Source organism: Hemicordylus capensis, chromosome 6, assembly GCF_027244095.1.
Source record: "Hemicordylus capensis ecotype Gifberg chromosome 6, rHemCap1.1.pri, whole genome shotgun sequence".
Classification (NCBI taxonomy): Eukaryota; Metazoa; Chordata; class Lepidosauria; order Squamata; family Cordylidae; genus Hemicordylus; species Hemicordylus capensis.
The window spans coordinates 8,373,722-8,389,977 of record NC_069662.1 but is presented as its reverse complement, the minus strand read 5'-3'; the positions used below and the strand labels follow the sequence as shown (position 1 = coordinate 8,389,977).

Sequence of the window (16,256 nt, the reverse complement as noted above, 5' to 3'; positions counted from 1 at the left end):
GTGGGGGATTGACCTTCTGCAGCCAAAATACGTGCTTTGCCACTGAGATTTGGCCTGTCTCCAGAGGGAAGCTCAAACCTCATTCAAGGTGAAGTATAACGTTACAGAAAAGGGTTGAGTCATAGGAACATAGGCATTTGCCTTACACCCAGTCAGACAATTGGTCCATCTCGCTCACTATTGTCTACGCAGGTTGGCAAAAGCTTCTGCAAGGAGTCTCTTTCAGCCCTACCTTGGAGATGCCAGGGAGGGAACTTGGAACCTTCTGCATACAAGCATGCAGATGCTCTTCCCAGAGCAGTCCCATCCCCTGTGGGGAATATCATACAGTACTCAAACATGTAGTCTCCCATTCAAATGCAGATCAGAGTGGACCCTTTTTTAGCAAAGGGAACAATTCATGCTTGCCACCACAAGACCAGATCTCCTCCCATAAACAAATGGGAGGAACCCTATGATGAAGTGGTTGAACCGACAACCCTCTGTTCTCCTAAGGTGCATAGGTAAATCGATGTGCTTACAAGTCTCTTGACATCAGGCAAAGCACCCATGCATGATATCAGTCCAACGTGGATCATCTTCACTTAGAACAGGCTCGAAGTTCAGAAGCACAAAGGTCTAAAAAGCATTACTTAAGTAAGTGAGCCCAGCTGCAGACTTCACACCATAACATGTATAACACACACATATGGAGCATGTTGTCAAGAAGCTAAGCATTTAGAAGACATTCTTACCCACTTTCTGAAAGGAAAAACTGAAGTTGAGGGGCCTGCAGTCTGATATCAGTGAACACATGAATGGAATTCAAAATCCATGCAAAGCAGATCACTCAAGGAAGTGAGCCCATCTGTGTGTCCCCATAACTTAAACCCCAACCCACTCTCCTTTTCATGTTTACATGCACTCCAGCTTTACTTTCTCAGAAGGGAGCAGAATTTTGTCAAGGTCCCCTTTTTATTTCCCCCTTGGCATACTAGGCATTATACTGGAATAAGAGAAGCTGCTGCCTACCGAGTCAGACCCTTGGGCCATCCAGCTCAAGATTCTCTACACTGACTGGCAGCAGCTCTGCAAGGTTTCAGGCAGGAGTCTTTCCCTGCCCTACCTGGGGATGCTGCCAGGGATTGAACCTGGAACCTTCTGCATGCAAAGCAGATGCTCTACCACTAGGCTTGGATGCTCATCCCCTGAGCCAATCATCATACAGTGTTCACATGTAGTCACTCACCCAAATGCAGACCAAGGCAGACTCCCAAGAGAGTTGACACCAAGTCTCCTTTCCCCATCCAAACATCCCCAGTACCAACCCCAAAAGTTCTAAAAGAAATAATATAGCAGGAGAGTATTTACACTACAACAACAGCAGCAAATATTTCTATAGAGAAATAAATCATAAATAAGATGAGTCCCTGTCTCGAAAGTTTAATACCAGTTTAAGTGGTTTTGGATGTTCTCTCAAACACCCCAAGAATTAAGATTTAGTGACGATACTGGGAATTCTCTGCTAGAAACCCTCCCATCCACCCCACACAGGAATTCATTTCCCTGAGGACAAAGAATGATATTATTAACCTGTGGTGGTGTGTCTATACACACTCTTAATATCAAATGTGTGAGAGATCCGTGGTTAATTGACAGATCTTTTTCCCCCAAAAAATGAAGGTATGAGAGAGGGCTATTTCATTGTTGAAAGCAGCAGGGAAGAAGAATGGGTTTCTTTAGACTTTCGGTCCCATAACCTCATGCATCTTGCAGAAGTTATGCCTCCTTTCTTCCACAAGATGGCCTGCAGATATTATGTTCTCAAAGGAAGGTGAAAAATTCATCAGCTCTTTCGAGAAAACCACAAGGGCTCTGCTTCTGACTTAGAGGGATCAGCCGTATGCCCAAGTGGTGCATTTGCCCAATTTGAGAAGGAGCAAACTCTGTTGCTCTTCTGCAGTTCAGAACCATCAACCAGGAGGAATTCCCACCAGTGGGAGCATCAAGGTCCTTCAGGATGGTCTCAAGAGCCAGGATCACACCCTGGAAACATCTCTTTGGTCTTCTTTTTCTATGTAAGTGGGGAAATCGTGAGAAACGTTTTGCAGCTTGTCATAATAACAAATAACTGTTATTCATAACAAAGTCACTCAGTGGTCTGCCTGCATCCAGTTAATCTACTTGTAGCAGCACTAGTTACAGTAACAGAAATAGGATGGTGGAAAAACCAGGCTTGTAAGTGCAGTCTTTGTAGCAATGTTTCCATCACTATTCCTCACAGGATACTGTCTAATTCTTCTTAATTGCTTATATTAAAAGCAATGAAACACATAAGGATCGTCAGTCATGCAAGATTAAAGACTTCATGAGTCGTGAAGGGGTAATAGGAAAAGAGGGAGAAGAAAGAGGGATGAATTGAAGAGGGAAATGATTGTGTGTAGAAGGTGCAAAGCTGCTTATGGGAGGGAAGAAAGATAAATATTGCAAGGAACTAACCAGCAAGGAGAAATACAGCAGGAGGAGTGACGGAGGTGTTGATATTCCCCGCAGATGCAGAAACCAGTGGGGAAATTAAGGATAATCATACAAGATTAAAAGGCTAATACATAGTGACGGAGGAAGCAGAAATGCAACAAGGAAGATGACAGAGGTGGTGATATTTTCATCTCCAGGTTCAGAAATCAGTGGGGATATTTCTCAGCCTCCTGAGGTCCCGGTTTCTTTGGGAGAAACAGCCGAGATCTCCTGTAACCACGGCTCATCTACCTACAATCAGCTATCCTGGTACAAGCACAGCCAAGATGCAGCTCCCCAAATGATCATCTTTACCTCCAGTCAAACAAAGACTGAAGGACAGTGGACGATGGATGCTAACAGGGAAAAGAAGTCTACAAAGCTCTCCATCAGCCAGGTGGAGATGGAAGATGCCTCCACCATCTACTACTGTGCTGTGAGCGACACAGTGGTAGGAAATGCAAGAGGACCTGAACAGAAACTGCCAGGGGGCAGAGCTTAGATGCTCCTTACTGAAAAGGAGGTTCCCTTGAGGGACAAGGCATTTTAAGCCACTTCACTTGCTTTCTTTTGGGGCACACAACTCAAATGCCCCAGTGGGCTGGAACCAACCACAATTTGGTGTGTGTGGGCTGAAGTCAATTTTCAGCACATTAATTAGTACATTTGAATTATTATTAATGAGAACAGTTTTAGTTACTTGTCGATCTCACCCCCCACCCCCGTTTAGGGACCCACAATTTTTAACCAAGGATACTGGCCAGAAAAGAGACCTTATCGCTGCTGAGTCAGTGGGGCCCCTGGAATGCATGCCCATCCCAAACAAATGCCAAGTCCTCTCCTCTCCCAAAATTCCTCTTGTTTTCAGGATTAAATCCTAGGTATGCTTACTGGGACATAAGCCTCACTGGGTACACTGTGGGACATATTTCCGAGTAAATTTGCATAGGATGGCGTTGTAAGGCAGTTTCCAGATCCTATGATGCTACAGGATATTCCTACCCGGGGGCCATTAAAAAATTCCCTGCAGGCCAGATCCAGCCTCTGGGACCTTAAGTTGTGCAGGGCAGCTTTAAGTCCAATTACTTCACTTCACTTCAAACTCCACTCCACTCCACTTCTTTGCTTTACATGAATCTTCACGTCACTTTCTTGAGATCCTTTTTACTGAGCTGGAGGTTCACTTCAGGGACAAGGCATGCTACATTATCCATGCACATTACAAGACAACTGAATGGATCATTCAAGGACGCAAGCGAGCAAAAGCAAGCATTCAAGCAAGCAAAAGGTATTGCCTTTTGCTTTTGCCTTCTTTTCCCAAGGGGGGAAAAGGTCATTCCTACATTCCATGATGAGTGGATAACATAGCACAGTAATCTTCCAGGTGTGAGGAGTTACAGCATATTCCCCATCTGCAACTCAAAGGAAAACTTGCAACTTTAGAGCTAGAGGAAGAACCTTTTTGGTGCAAAATGTTCTTCTGAACAGCTGGGATGGGAACTGAAAGGATTAGATGCAAATTCCTGTCTTTTAGCACAGAAGATTGTAAGCTTGGCCCCCCAGATGGTGTTGGAAGAGAATTCCCATCATCTCTTGCCAGAATGACCTTGAACATTGTGGCTGGGGATGATAGGAGTTGTATTCCTGGGGCCCCAAGCTTTGAAACCCCTGTTGTAGCCTCACAAGGTATTCCTTGTACTTTTAACCACAAGGTGGCGATGTCGAGCCAGTTCTATTCATAAGGGTACAAAGGTAAAGTCCTGCCATCCAGTTGGTGTTCAACTCCAGGGGACCACAGAGCCATGTGGTTTTCTTTGGTAGAATACAGGAGGGGTATGTGCCCTAGTTTAAGATGTCAAACAGAGAGTTTTCTATAGTTACATCCTGGCTGCCCGCCACATCCTGGGGGTCTCCCATCCCTCTGCTTTTAAGATGCTTTAAACTACTTGCGAAGAGGAAGGCGTTGGCTAGATTTCATCTCTTCTTTTCATACAGTGGCTTGTGGAAGTCAGAGCCCAGAAGCAGATCAGAATCAAAGTCCTTCTATTCGGTTCCAGTTTTCTCTTTGGATCTTTGACCCATTTGGTCTAGGAAGATGCCTCTCCTTTGGATCTCAGCCTTCTTAATCACGTCTGCCTTAAGTAAGTGATTTCCTTGTTTGCTCTATGGATGCCCTCAGGGATCAAGATCCCCAAAACCAGCATGTGATACTTCTGAATCTATGGGTGTTTCCATTCAAAAGCCCTGCTGCTCTCTGCCTCTGCCCTCTAGTAATTTTTTAAAAATAAATAATTATGTTGTTTCCCTTGTTTCAGCGTCTAGACCAGGGTTCCTTAACCTTCCCCCCCCCGATGTTTTTGGACTACAACTCCCATCATCCTCAACCACAAAGGCCATATCTGGGGATGATGGTAGTTGTAGTCCAAAAACATCTGGGGGCCCAAGGTTAAGGAACCCTGGTCTAGACTGTAAACCCTCTGGTGCAAGGACATGCCCTACAGACATTCTTTGAAAAGAGCTGCATACCTAGGAACATAGGAAGCTGCCTTTTACTGAATCAGATGTCTGGTCCATCTAGCTCAGTACTGTCTACACTGACTGGCAGCAGCATCACCCAGGTTTCAGGCAAGAGACTCTCCCAGCCCTACCTGGAGATGCTTCCAGGGAGTGAACCTGGGACTTTCTGCATGCTTAACAGATGCTCTATACGGCCCCATCCCCTAAGGAGAATACCTTACAGCATTCATGTGTAGTCGCCCATTCAAATGCAAACCAAGGCAGACCCTGCTTAGCAAAAGGGGCAATTCGTGCTCGCTCCCACAAGACCAGCTCTCCCTCCCTGGGGATTCCCTCCATGGATTGTGCTAGATAAACAAATGAATCATCATCATAAAAGCCAAAGGACAGGTTGTGGGGTTGTGCATGAACTCCCTTTCCTGCCCATCTGCCCATCTAACATGATCTCTTCTGCCTCTATCTTCTCTGCAGAGGGGAGTGCTGGACTTGCGGTGAACCAGACTGGAGGCCAAGTGATTGTTAAACAAGGAGACCCCCTCTCTCTCCACTGCCGCTATGAATCGGGGTCAGCTTACCAAATCAGTCCCTTCTGGTACATTCAGCATCCTGGACAACCTCCAAAGCTCTTCTTGACTGAGTGGGGAGCTGCTAATTCAGATGAGGGGCACCTTCAAGGTTTTGGAGCCACACATGAGAAAGAAACAAAGACCTTCCATATGAAGAAAGCTGCCGGCCAGCTGAGCGACTCGGCGGTCTATTTCTGTGCTGTGTGCGACACAGTGAGGCAGAACGGAAGAGAAGCAGATCAAAAACACGTGCAGGGTGGGAGAAGCAGAATGAAGGAATAGGAGGAATAGTCTTTTCCAGGACAGCATCCCGCTGCACACTCAATGGAGACGAAGACCTTTGGGATTCAATGAGATGCTGATTTCAATTCTTTCCTTCCTTTCCAAGGGGGAGGATGCTGGATTTGAACATACAGTACACATTTCATGCCAGAAGAGTTTGCTGATTGCCTGTGCGGCATTTCTCCAGTGAAAGGTGTTGGGGTTCCAACCTGCCTCACATTCCGAAGCTTTTCAGACAGGGGTTCTCAAACTCTGGCTCTTAGTTGTTGTTGGACTACAGTTCCCATCATCCCCATTGGCTGTGGTGGCAGGGGATGATGGGAGCTGTAGTCCAAAGCCATCTGGGGCCCGAGGTCAAAAAGCCCTGATTTAAGTTATGGGGTGTGTGGGATGATGACACAGTGTGAAGGTAGTTGAAGAAACTGTGGGAGAGAGTGGGAAGAAAAAGCATCTAGCACATGCTCAGAGGAACTATGAGTTTTATTATCACTTCCTAGCTTCAAGGCTATAGCCCAGGTTTAAAAATAGCAAGGTCTTTGCTCTGCTTAGCAGATTAAACCCAGGACATAGAGAGATGGATCTCCAAAGGATATTATTTTGTTGTGTTACATTTAATTATGGCTTATGGTTATATACATCTGTTTGTTCCTATACACCACATGCCCACTAGAGGGCAGTACTGTGATTGTATAGCACTCAATGGATGTGAATCGGAAATGGGTGGAAGTTTGATCAGAGCCAAATCAGGGCGATTCAATTCAGCCCCAGTCTGGCCTCAAAAGCGAAGTATGCATAGCCCTACTAATTTGTATTTCATGCAGCTTTCGGACACAAGGTGGCGATGTTCAACTCACACTCAAAACTGCTTCCATCACGGAGTTTTCAACAGACCACACTGACATGCTGCTTGCTAACCACATCCTTTGGTTTACCATCCTTTTACTTTAAGACATTTTTAATTTACTCACAAGGGGAAGGAGTAAGCTGCAATTCACCAAAGCTTCTCATATGGTGGAAGGTACAGAGGAGTACCCAGAAACTGATAGGAAATCTGTCAACCCTACTTATTTTGGGAAGATGCTTCTCTTTTGGACTTCAGCTCTGCTAACCATGGCGGTCTTAAGTAAGTGATGTGTGATCCAAGGTCCATATCATCATCTTCTCCTTCTCCTTCTCCTTCTCCTGCTTCCTCTCTCTACTTAATGGATTCTCCAGTTGCACCTGAGTCTTTATTCTAATCCTGTGGCCAGGGCTACATTTGCATAGAATGATATGGTACGGTCCAGAGTTGACAGGAGGGCCTGTACCACATCAGGCAGCCAGTGACAGATGCCATTTTGGAATGTTCTCCTCGCCTAAGAAGCTCCTGGCAAGGATAAAATGCACACATTTTGGCAAAGAGATCTACCTCAGCATTCCCTCTGACTTAGTTCTCTACTGGCAAAGAAGGGTTTTGACATAATGAAACATTCCAAAATATGTTCTTCCACCTGCAATGGGCTGTGCTTCCATCTTTTCTACCATCTCAGGTCCCCCATATCATTCTCTAGCCAGTATTGTTCAGGCCTGAATTTTGGGTTATTTTCACTGAGGACACCAAAACCTCCTTTCAGCTTTCCTCATATTGTTTGAGTGCATATGTGGATGGTATTGATTCAGGATAGGAATGAGAAGAGGGATTATTTAAAATCCAACTTGATACATAACCAAAATTAATTTTACATTTGCATTACAGAGGCAAGGAGTGCAAAAGGAACAGATATGAATAATATATTTTGAATAGAAGGCATATGAGAAATTAAAAAGGCTATTTTAGTGCCATGCATGAAAATGTACTATATATGTAGTGTGGTGCTGGACTAGGACCGGGGAGACCCGAGTTCAAATCTTCATTCAGCCATGAAAGTAGTTGGGTGACTCTGGGCCAGTCACTTCTCTCTCAGCCTAGCCTACTTCACAGGGTTGTTGTGAGGAGAAACCTAAGTATGTAGCACTCCGCTCTGGGCTCCTTGGAGGAAAAGTGGGATATAAATGCAAAATAATAATAATAATAATAATAATAATAATTATAGGATGACCTTCAACAGGGAACAGAAGTCTGTCAAGAGGTGAAGGAGTTCTAGAATTTTGGAGAGCAACGTAGAAGGGAGAGTTCTGGCAGACAAAGTTTTTCCTTCTTCAGTAGGTGTGATAACATGAAAATCTGCATCTGCAAAAATTCTGCTTCCAAATAATTAAGGAGCATACAAGCCTTGATGTCTGTTTTGCATCTGGTCCTCTTTGTGTTGGGCTTGGACATGCTACTGGTGCATGGGAAGAGGGCAAGGCAAGAGGGGGAAATGTTACACTTTCTCCAAATGAAAAGCTTAGAAAGCAACTTTGCCTAGATTTTGCAGAGGATCATCAAGGAAATATGCCACAAGAGTGACTGACGTTCAGACTAATGCTGCAAAGCTATCTGCTGTCCTTATTGTGCAAACACAACCCTTGAACAAATGGGTTGAGAGAACAAGAGATTAGGAATGTGCATGAATGGTTCATTGACAAACTGGTTCACCTTGAACTGGGCCGGTTAAGGGTAAGGATTTTACTACCTCCCACACCCTTTACCATTTGACTGCCCCTTACCATTTCCAGGGTCTCCCACCCCCGTACTTGTAAAGGGGAATCTCACTGGATTCCCCTTTACAAGTGTATTAGCCACCTGAACCGCCAAACCGGTTTGGTCAAATGGACCAGACCGGCCGATTGGTTCAACCAGACTGGTTGGGCAGCCTGCAGTTCGGCTCGAATTTGATTTTATTTGAGCCAAACTGTGATTTTTGGTTTGTGCACACCCCTACAAGAGATGGTCCACTATGAGTATGCACTCAACTATGCAACCTCATTGTATAGGTGCATCTTTGTTCATTGCACTAGTGAAGTATAGTCAGCCAGCATTTTTTCTGGGGAGATATGTAAGGTCCTAGGAACCACAGGTCCAAAGCTTTCTGTCCCTCCACCGGCCTGTCCATCTAAAATGATCTCTTCCACCATTTATCTTCTCGACAGAAGAGAGCATTGGAGTGTCAGTGACCCAAACAGAAGGCAGCCTGACCGTCCCCCAAGGAGACCCTCTGTCTCTCCCCTGCACCTATGAGAAGCCATCGGCTTATGAAGCCCGTCTGTTTTGGTACATCCAGCAGCCTGACCAACCTCCCAGGCTCTTTCTGAGGAATTTAGGAAAAACTGTCTCGGATGAGGGGGCTCGTCAAGGCTTCCATGCTACCGACAATCAAACCACGAAGTCCTTTGACATGAAGAAAGCTGCCAGCCAGCTGGGCGACTCAGCTGTCTATTTGTGTGCTCTGAGAGACACAGTGAGGCTGAGCAGAAGAGAAGCAGATCAAAAATATGCAAGGGGAAAGAAAGCAGAGTGAGGCAGAAATATTCACATTCTATTCCGGGACCCAGCCTTTTACTAGGGATGTGCAGAACATTCAGTTGTCAGAATGTTCCTACTCGAAATGGGCCATTTCAAGTGTTCCGAGCTCAAAACAAAAGGCCCTTCAAATGAAGGACCTGTTCTGAGCTTCGAAGGGAATGAGCCTGTTCCAACCAATAACATTCTGAGTGTTCTGAGCGCCATTTTGGAATCAAAAATGGCATTCTTCTGGCCTCTGCGTGTGCCTGGTGGACTTTTGCGTGGTCTGCACCACCATGCTAATACCCGCCACACGTACACAGAGGCCAGAAGGGTCCAAAATGGTGCTCTGAATGGCTTGGAATTTTTAAGTGTTCCAAGATCATAACATCAGAACAACTGGCTTGATCAGTTGTTCCAAAAGAATATTCCGTTTTGGAAGGGCGGTATAGAAATCAAATCAAATCAAATCAAATCAAATCAAATCAATAAATAAAATGCATTTCATCCACATCCCTAACATTCATCTTAAAGTAAGATCTATTGGAGTCAGGGGTGTGATACCTCATTATGAAATTTTGAGTCATTTTTAGCTGGGTTATCAGCCCATTGCCACCACCTGAAGAAACTTTCAGCACTCACCTTGATCCCTCAAGCAACTCAGGGTTATCTTAGCACAACAATCCCTTTATCTTCCCATAGGAATTGACAGTAAAAGATGCCACACAGGATAAGCAAAAGCCATGGATTCAATCTGTTTCGAATAAATATAACACTTCTCTCCTTTACATAGAGCTAGATAAAACATATCTTCCAACTGGTACCAGTTTCACTCCAACTGACCTTAACTGTCACAGACTCTCTCTCCCAATCTGCATCTGGAATCCCCACTGCCCAGTTACCAGGGTACTTTTGCCGCCTTTATTACCCTCAGCACAAACCCTCCAGTATAACCTTATACTTTGACACAAATTGATTAAGTGCTGTCAAGCTGGTGTCGACTCTTAGTGACCACATAGATAGTGTCTCTCCAGGATGATCTGTCTTCAACTTGGCCTTGAAGGTCTCTCAGTGGTGACACAAATACAAATACAAATATTTTCGAATTGAAATTCTGGTGCATGACAAACTCCTTTTTCACCCCAAGGGGATACGCATCCAAGTACAGGGTGGCCCTCGTTATCCGCAGGGGTTCTGTTCCCACCAATTTCCATGGAAAATGAAACCATGGATAAGAAGACCTTGAGGCAATGGGAATTGAGGGGTTTGGCTCATGGAGGTGAAAAGAAAGGGCAGAGAAGGCAGAAAAAAAAAGCATAAAAATAGAAATAAAGTGCCATACCATGTTCTGCAGGTTCCCAGCTGTCCCACAATGCCCCCACCCCACTCCCAATTCCACTGATTTGGGGGTTGTTTTTTTTAAAAGAGCCACAAAATGGCTCTGTTTAGTAAAATGGTGGCTGGAAATGACCTCAGAGGATAGGTGAATCGTTATACTTCATTCTCTTAGCCAGCCACCAGCCATGCGTGGGGATGTAGCACAAGGCTATGTGTGCCAGCGAGGGAGGTGCCTGATTGGCTAGGTGCCGGTTGGCTTCTGTGAAGCTAATGGCAGTGAGGAGAGGCAGGCGAGGCGGCAGCCGCCGCATTGAGGAGGCGGTGGCGGGGAGACAGGTGAAGCTGCGACCGCGTTGGGGAGGTGGCAGGCCTGGCCACAGCGAGGAGAGGCAGGCGCGGCGGCGGGCCTGGCTGTGGTGGGGAGGCGGCAGCAGTGAGGAGGCGGTGGTGGACCCAGCCGCCAGGGTGAGGAGGTGGCTGGGCCACCAGGCCAGAAACTACAGTTGGGGGGGGGGGAAGCGGGTCAGGTGGGCATCAGAGACGCCCAGGGGAAGAGGGCGCAGATGCTCTGCACTGGGTCTGCTTGTTCTTATTCATTTTTCAACTGCATATAACGTGGTTGAGTCTAGATTTCTCAACAGCGGCTATGAGAAATCGCAGGTGCCGGGACGATGAGTAACGAGGGCCACCTGTTAACCTGTATACATAAATATACATAAATATACAAGCTGGCATCCAATCTAAAGCTGTGTTAATGGAATGAATAAAGATACATTCACACAAGAAGGGTGCATCGCTGTGTGAACACTCAAAAGTTACACAGGCTGCCATCGGATGTCATGCGGAACCCACACCCACCTCCCTCTGCTCTCCGATCTGCATTCAGACATACTGGAAAGCAGCCTCTCTGCAGTCAGCAAGACTGCAGAGAGGTGGAGGAGCAGGCTGTGAGGGTGTGCATGCTTTCTTCTTGCTAGATGGATATCCTGCACATCCAGTTAGGGCATTCGGATGTCAGGGAGGCTCCATTTACCCTTGGTTTGGAGCTGTGAAACATACTACAAACCAAGAGTTCAAATTGGAGTATCTCAAGTGCAACCCCAGGTTGTGCTACAGATGGGACCAGAGTTGGCTGGGTTCGGACATAACGGTAAGGCAACCGTGGGTCCCTGCAACTCTGGTCCCCTGTTATATTCGAATGCGGCCACAGTTACTTTTGATTTTGATCCATTTGTGCAACGAGGATAGGAGACAGCTTTGCTTCATTCCCTGAAACATATGTGGACTGAGGAAAAGGTTTCACAGCAGAAGTCAGAGCACAGGTTGTGCAAATGCACCCTGATGCATGCAGCAACAATAGTCTGAAATGCTTAACGGAATTAGTTAGGGCAACATCCTTGCACTAGCACAGCATTTATCTGGATGCCTGCAATGATTTTTACCTGCAAGTCTGAGAAAATCCACTTCCTCACTGGATTTCCCTTTGTCTCCACTCCACTCATCAAAGTGAAAGGTTTGCATATTCTGAAGCTCTGATGGATAAAGATGATCAGAACGTGATCAAAAAGAACACAGAGAAGGTCTGGGGAGAGCCCAGAAGATAAATCAGATCATGGAAAACTGCTAAGCTAGAAGATAATATGAAGTGAGTTGGAAATCCATTTGGTTAAAATACGGGAGAGGTCTTGGGTTTCATCACTGAAATGGAAAACTGGCAGGGAGCCCAAGACCATGTTCTGAGAGCTTGCCTTGTGGTAGCAAGCATGACTTGACCACTTAGCTAAGCAGGGTCCACTGTGGTTTCATTTGAATGGGAGACCAGCACTGTGAGATATTCCCCTCAGGGGTTGGAGCCACTCTGGGAAGAGCAGATGGTCCAAAGTTCCCTCCTTGGCATCTCCAAGATCAGGCTAAGAGAGACTCCTGCCTGCAACTTTGGAAAAGCCACTGCCAGTCTGTGTATACAATACTGAGCTAGATGGACCAATGGTCTGACTCAGTATATGGCAGCTTCCTCTGTTCCTATGTTCCTATGACCACCACAAGACAGATCTCCAAAATATTGTGCTCAAAATATTCCTAATATGGTAATACAAGAGACTTCTAAAACTGTTTTTTTGAAAGTTCCTGGTTTTATTTTAAAAGCCCTCTATTTTCTATTTCTAATTCTGGAATGACCTGCAACTGTCCATGGTTGGAGATTGAAGACTAGGACAGATGATTATTTAGGTTCGACCCAGTAAAGTTAATTTTATGTTGATTTACCTCTGAAGCGGGGGGGATTTTAGTTCAGCCATTGTGGCTGGGGCTGATGGGAACTGTAGTACAGCCCCATCTGGGGATGCAAGTTTGAGCTCCTGTTAAATCATTCCAGACTGCAGATTATTAAGCTCCCAAGGAGAGATGTGTGCAGTGCGCCTTTCCCCCCACCAGATGGAGCCATCAGTTCAGTTGCGGAGTTCCTTCTAGGCATCCTCATAGGACTGAGTGGAAACAGTTTCTTCTTATCAGCATAAGAACATGTGAATGCAGAAAGCCAAGCTTGAGCAGATCAATGGTCCATTTAGTCTTCCAATCTGTTTCCAAGAATGGCCAGTCAGATGCTTGTGGAAAGCTCATGAGCAGAACATGAAGGCGATAGTTCTCTCTTGCTGTCACCCCAAGGAACTGGTATTCAGACACATACAGCCTCTGAACATGGAGATAACATATGGCCAGCATAAGCGCTATATTGTAGTGGTCAAAGTATTGGACTAAGACCAGGGAGACCCAAGTTCAAATCCCCATTCAGCCATAAAATTCACTGGATGACTCTGGGACCATTGTTTATCTCTCAGCCTAATCTACCTCACAGGGTTGCTGTGAGGATAAATCTAACTATGTACACTGCCCTGAGCTCCTCAGAGGAAGAGCAGGATATAAATACATACATACACACATACATACGAAGCTGGTCTTGTGGTAGGTAAAGTAAAGTTGTGCCATTGAGTCAGTGTTGAGTCCTGGTGCCTACAGAGCCATGTGGTTTTCTTTGGTAGAATACAGGAGGGGTTTACCATTGCCATCTCCCGCACAGTATGATATGATGCCTTTCAGCATTTTCCTATGTTGCTGCTGCCTGATATAGGTGTTTCCCGTAGTCTGGGAAACATACCAGTGGGGATTCGAACCAGCAACCTCTTGCTCCCTAGGCAAGTTACATCCTTTCTGTGCTTGTGGTAGCATGCATGAATTGTCCCCTTTGCTAAGCAGGGTTCACCCTGGTTTCCATTTGAATGGGAGACTGCATGTGTGAGCACTGTAAGATATTCCCATCAGGGGATGGGGCCACTCTGGGAAGAGCATCTGCCTGCTTGCATGTAGAAGGTTCTGCGTTCCCTCCCTGGCAGCATCTCCAGATAGGGCTAAGAGAGACTCCTGCCTGCAACTTTGGAGAAGCTGCTGCCAGTGCTGAGCTAGATGGACCAATGGTCTGACTCGGTATAAGGCAGCTTCCTATATTCTTCCTATGTCCCTGTACTAATAATTTGGTCTGTGTGTCATGTTGGGTCTTCCAGACGTGTTGGATTGATGTGCCCTCCATCAGGAACTGCCAGAGGGAGTTCTGCCATGATACCAAGTAGCCTCTGACCATCTGAACTGAAATGAGATGCCCTCCAAGTGTGACTTATTTGGAGATCCAGCATGTAAGATTATAGCCCAGGGTTTCTTAACCTTGGGCCCCCAGATGTTGTTGGACTACAGCTCCCAGAATCCCCAGACATGGCCTTTGTGGCTGGGGATTCTGGGAGTTGTAGTCCAACAACATCTGGGGGCCCAAGGTTAAGAAACCCTCTATAGCCTTATAAAAAACTACCTGTCGGAAATTGAAGCCTTTGTCACATGAGCAGCTCATGTGAGGGAAGATAAAGGCTGAATCATCCCTCACGAACTGCCTGGCTAGGCTTCTCCTAAAACTAATCTATATTTCTGGTAGAATTAAAATGCTGCCACCGCCACCCCTCTTATCAACAGAGCTTGTACCTCCCTGGGTTCGGGATGGAATCCCAGGGAAAACTCTCTTTATTTTTGCTTTTGATAAATACAAAAACCTTCCATGTGTAGGCTTACACGCGATGAGAAAACTGATAGCTGCTGAGCGCTTGAGGACACTTTTGCACCAGAGAAATCCCCATTTATGCCCCCCATTGAGTTAAAAACCAACTCTGAGAGGTTTGTAAAAAGAAAAGAACAAAAATTAAAAACCCACCCAGTTTTATTCAATTACTACAGACTGCTTCCGCCTTAGGCTTTTAGTTTTAGATACATTCAAAAATACTTAGTAGGTTACAAAAATAGGTTGTCTGAGGCTTCAGTTGCAGTTTGCATTTAGGCACACTTAAACATTTACAGAGCCTTTTGTCACACCTTAGGTGTGTTGAGCATAGGCTAGTGTATCTTATTTTAATTATGTTGCAGGTAAACCATAATAGAACAGTATCAGGAATAAGCAAAGCACACACACAAAGAAATATAAGTTACTTTCTAACACAAAATCTGACTAACAAACTGCTCCATATGCTGAATTTCCTTTTCCTTGAAAACTCACCCCAAACCTAATGAGAATCAAGCTTCCTGCAATCCTGTCTTTCAAGGATCTGCAGTTATTCCATGTGAGAAACTTCCATGCTGGCTTTGACTAAGAGGGAGCAAAAACTCCATACCCCTCACTAAGTCTTTCCACATGTGCTTCTCTCCAACAAAGACTGCCCTTCTTGTTTCCAGAATTCCCAGCAACCGCTGTCTAGGTCCAACCCACCTGCTGTACTGATTGGCTGCCCTGGAGTTCACCAGTGTGTCAATCAAGACAAGGGTTCACTCCTTGTTAACTCTTTAGAGGGAGGGGAGGCTGATGACCACACTACCAATCCCAGAGGGGGGGATGATGAAAGCTGTAGTCACTCAACATCTGGGGATCCAAAGATGGGAATTCCTCGCTTAAGCAAACAGGATTCAACCAAAACCAGCTCTACAATTCCAACTCCTCTGTCCCAGGGTCCATCTCCAAATTCCATCCTAACATTGCCTAAAATGGAGTATCCGTAAACTACCGTGAGCACTCCAGCTTGCACCAGTATTATGTGCAAATCCTGGGTAGGGACAGTGATGGTAAATATAGCATCAACCTTGACTTGATTTTTCTTTTTCAGTGTCGGGAAACACAGGCACTGCTGGGGAGGAGAAAGTGAACAACCAGTCTGCTAGGAAATACTTTTGTTTGTCTTTGCCTACAAAGGAGCAGTTTTGCATTTGATATCTAGGGATCCAGTTCTGCTTCAAGCAGCCTCCGTCTCATGAGTTATTCTGAATCTTCAGTGACAGTGAACAACAGGTTGCTGGTCTCTTTCTCGCTCTCTCTTACTCAGTAATCAAAGAAAGAGAAAGAAAGAAAGAAAGAAAGAAAGAAAGAAAGAAAGAAAGAGAAATTTTAAAAGATTTTATAGAGAAGATTCCACCTATAACCCTCAATATGGTCCCATTCATAGTAATACTTTCCTTGTCAGGTGAGTAAGACCTTTTTTCAGCACTTATTTAAAACCTTTGCTCTCTGCCTATGAATATGAATTATCTCCCATTTTGTTGAGAGCTGGATTCACAGCAAACTTGTGTGACCC

The 16,256-nt window shown here is 45.4% G+C and overlaps 1 protein-coding gene across 1 annotated transcript in view; it reads left to right on the top strand.

Annotated features, from left to right (window-relative positions):
* LOC128329421 (T cell receptor alpha chain MC.7.G5-like) overlaps positions 1-16,256 on the top strand; it is a 209,014-nt gene that overhangs the window by 51,234 nt on the left and 141,524 nt on the right. Inside the window, exon 3 of the mRNA XM_053260599.1 lies at positions 15,821-15,826. Coding sequence (XP_053116574.1) covers positions 15,821-15,826 — 6 coding nt within the window. The remainder of the gene's footprint in view (positions 1-15,820; positions 15,827-16,256) is intronic.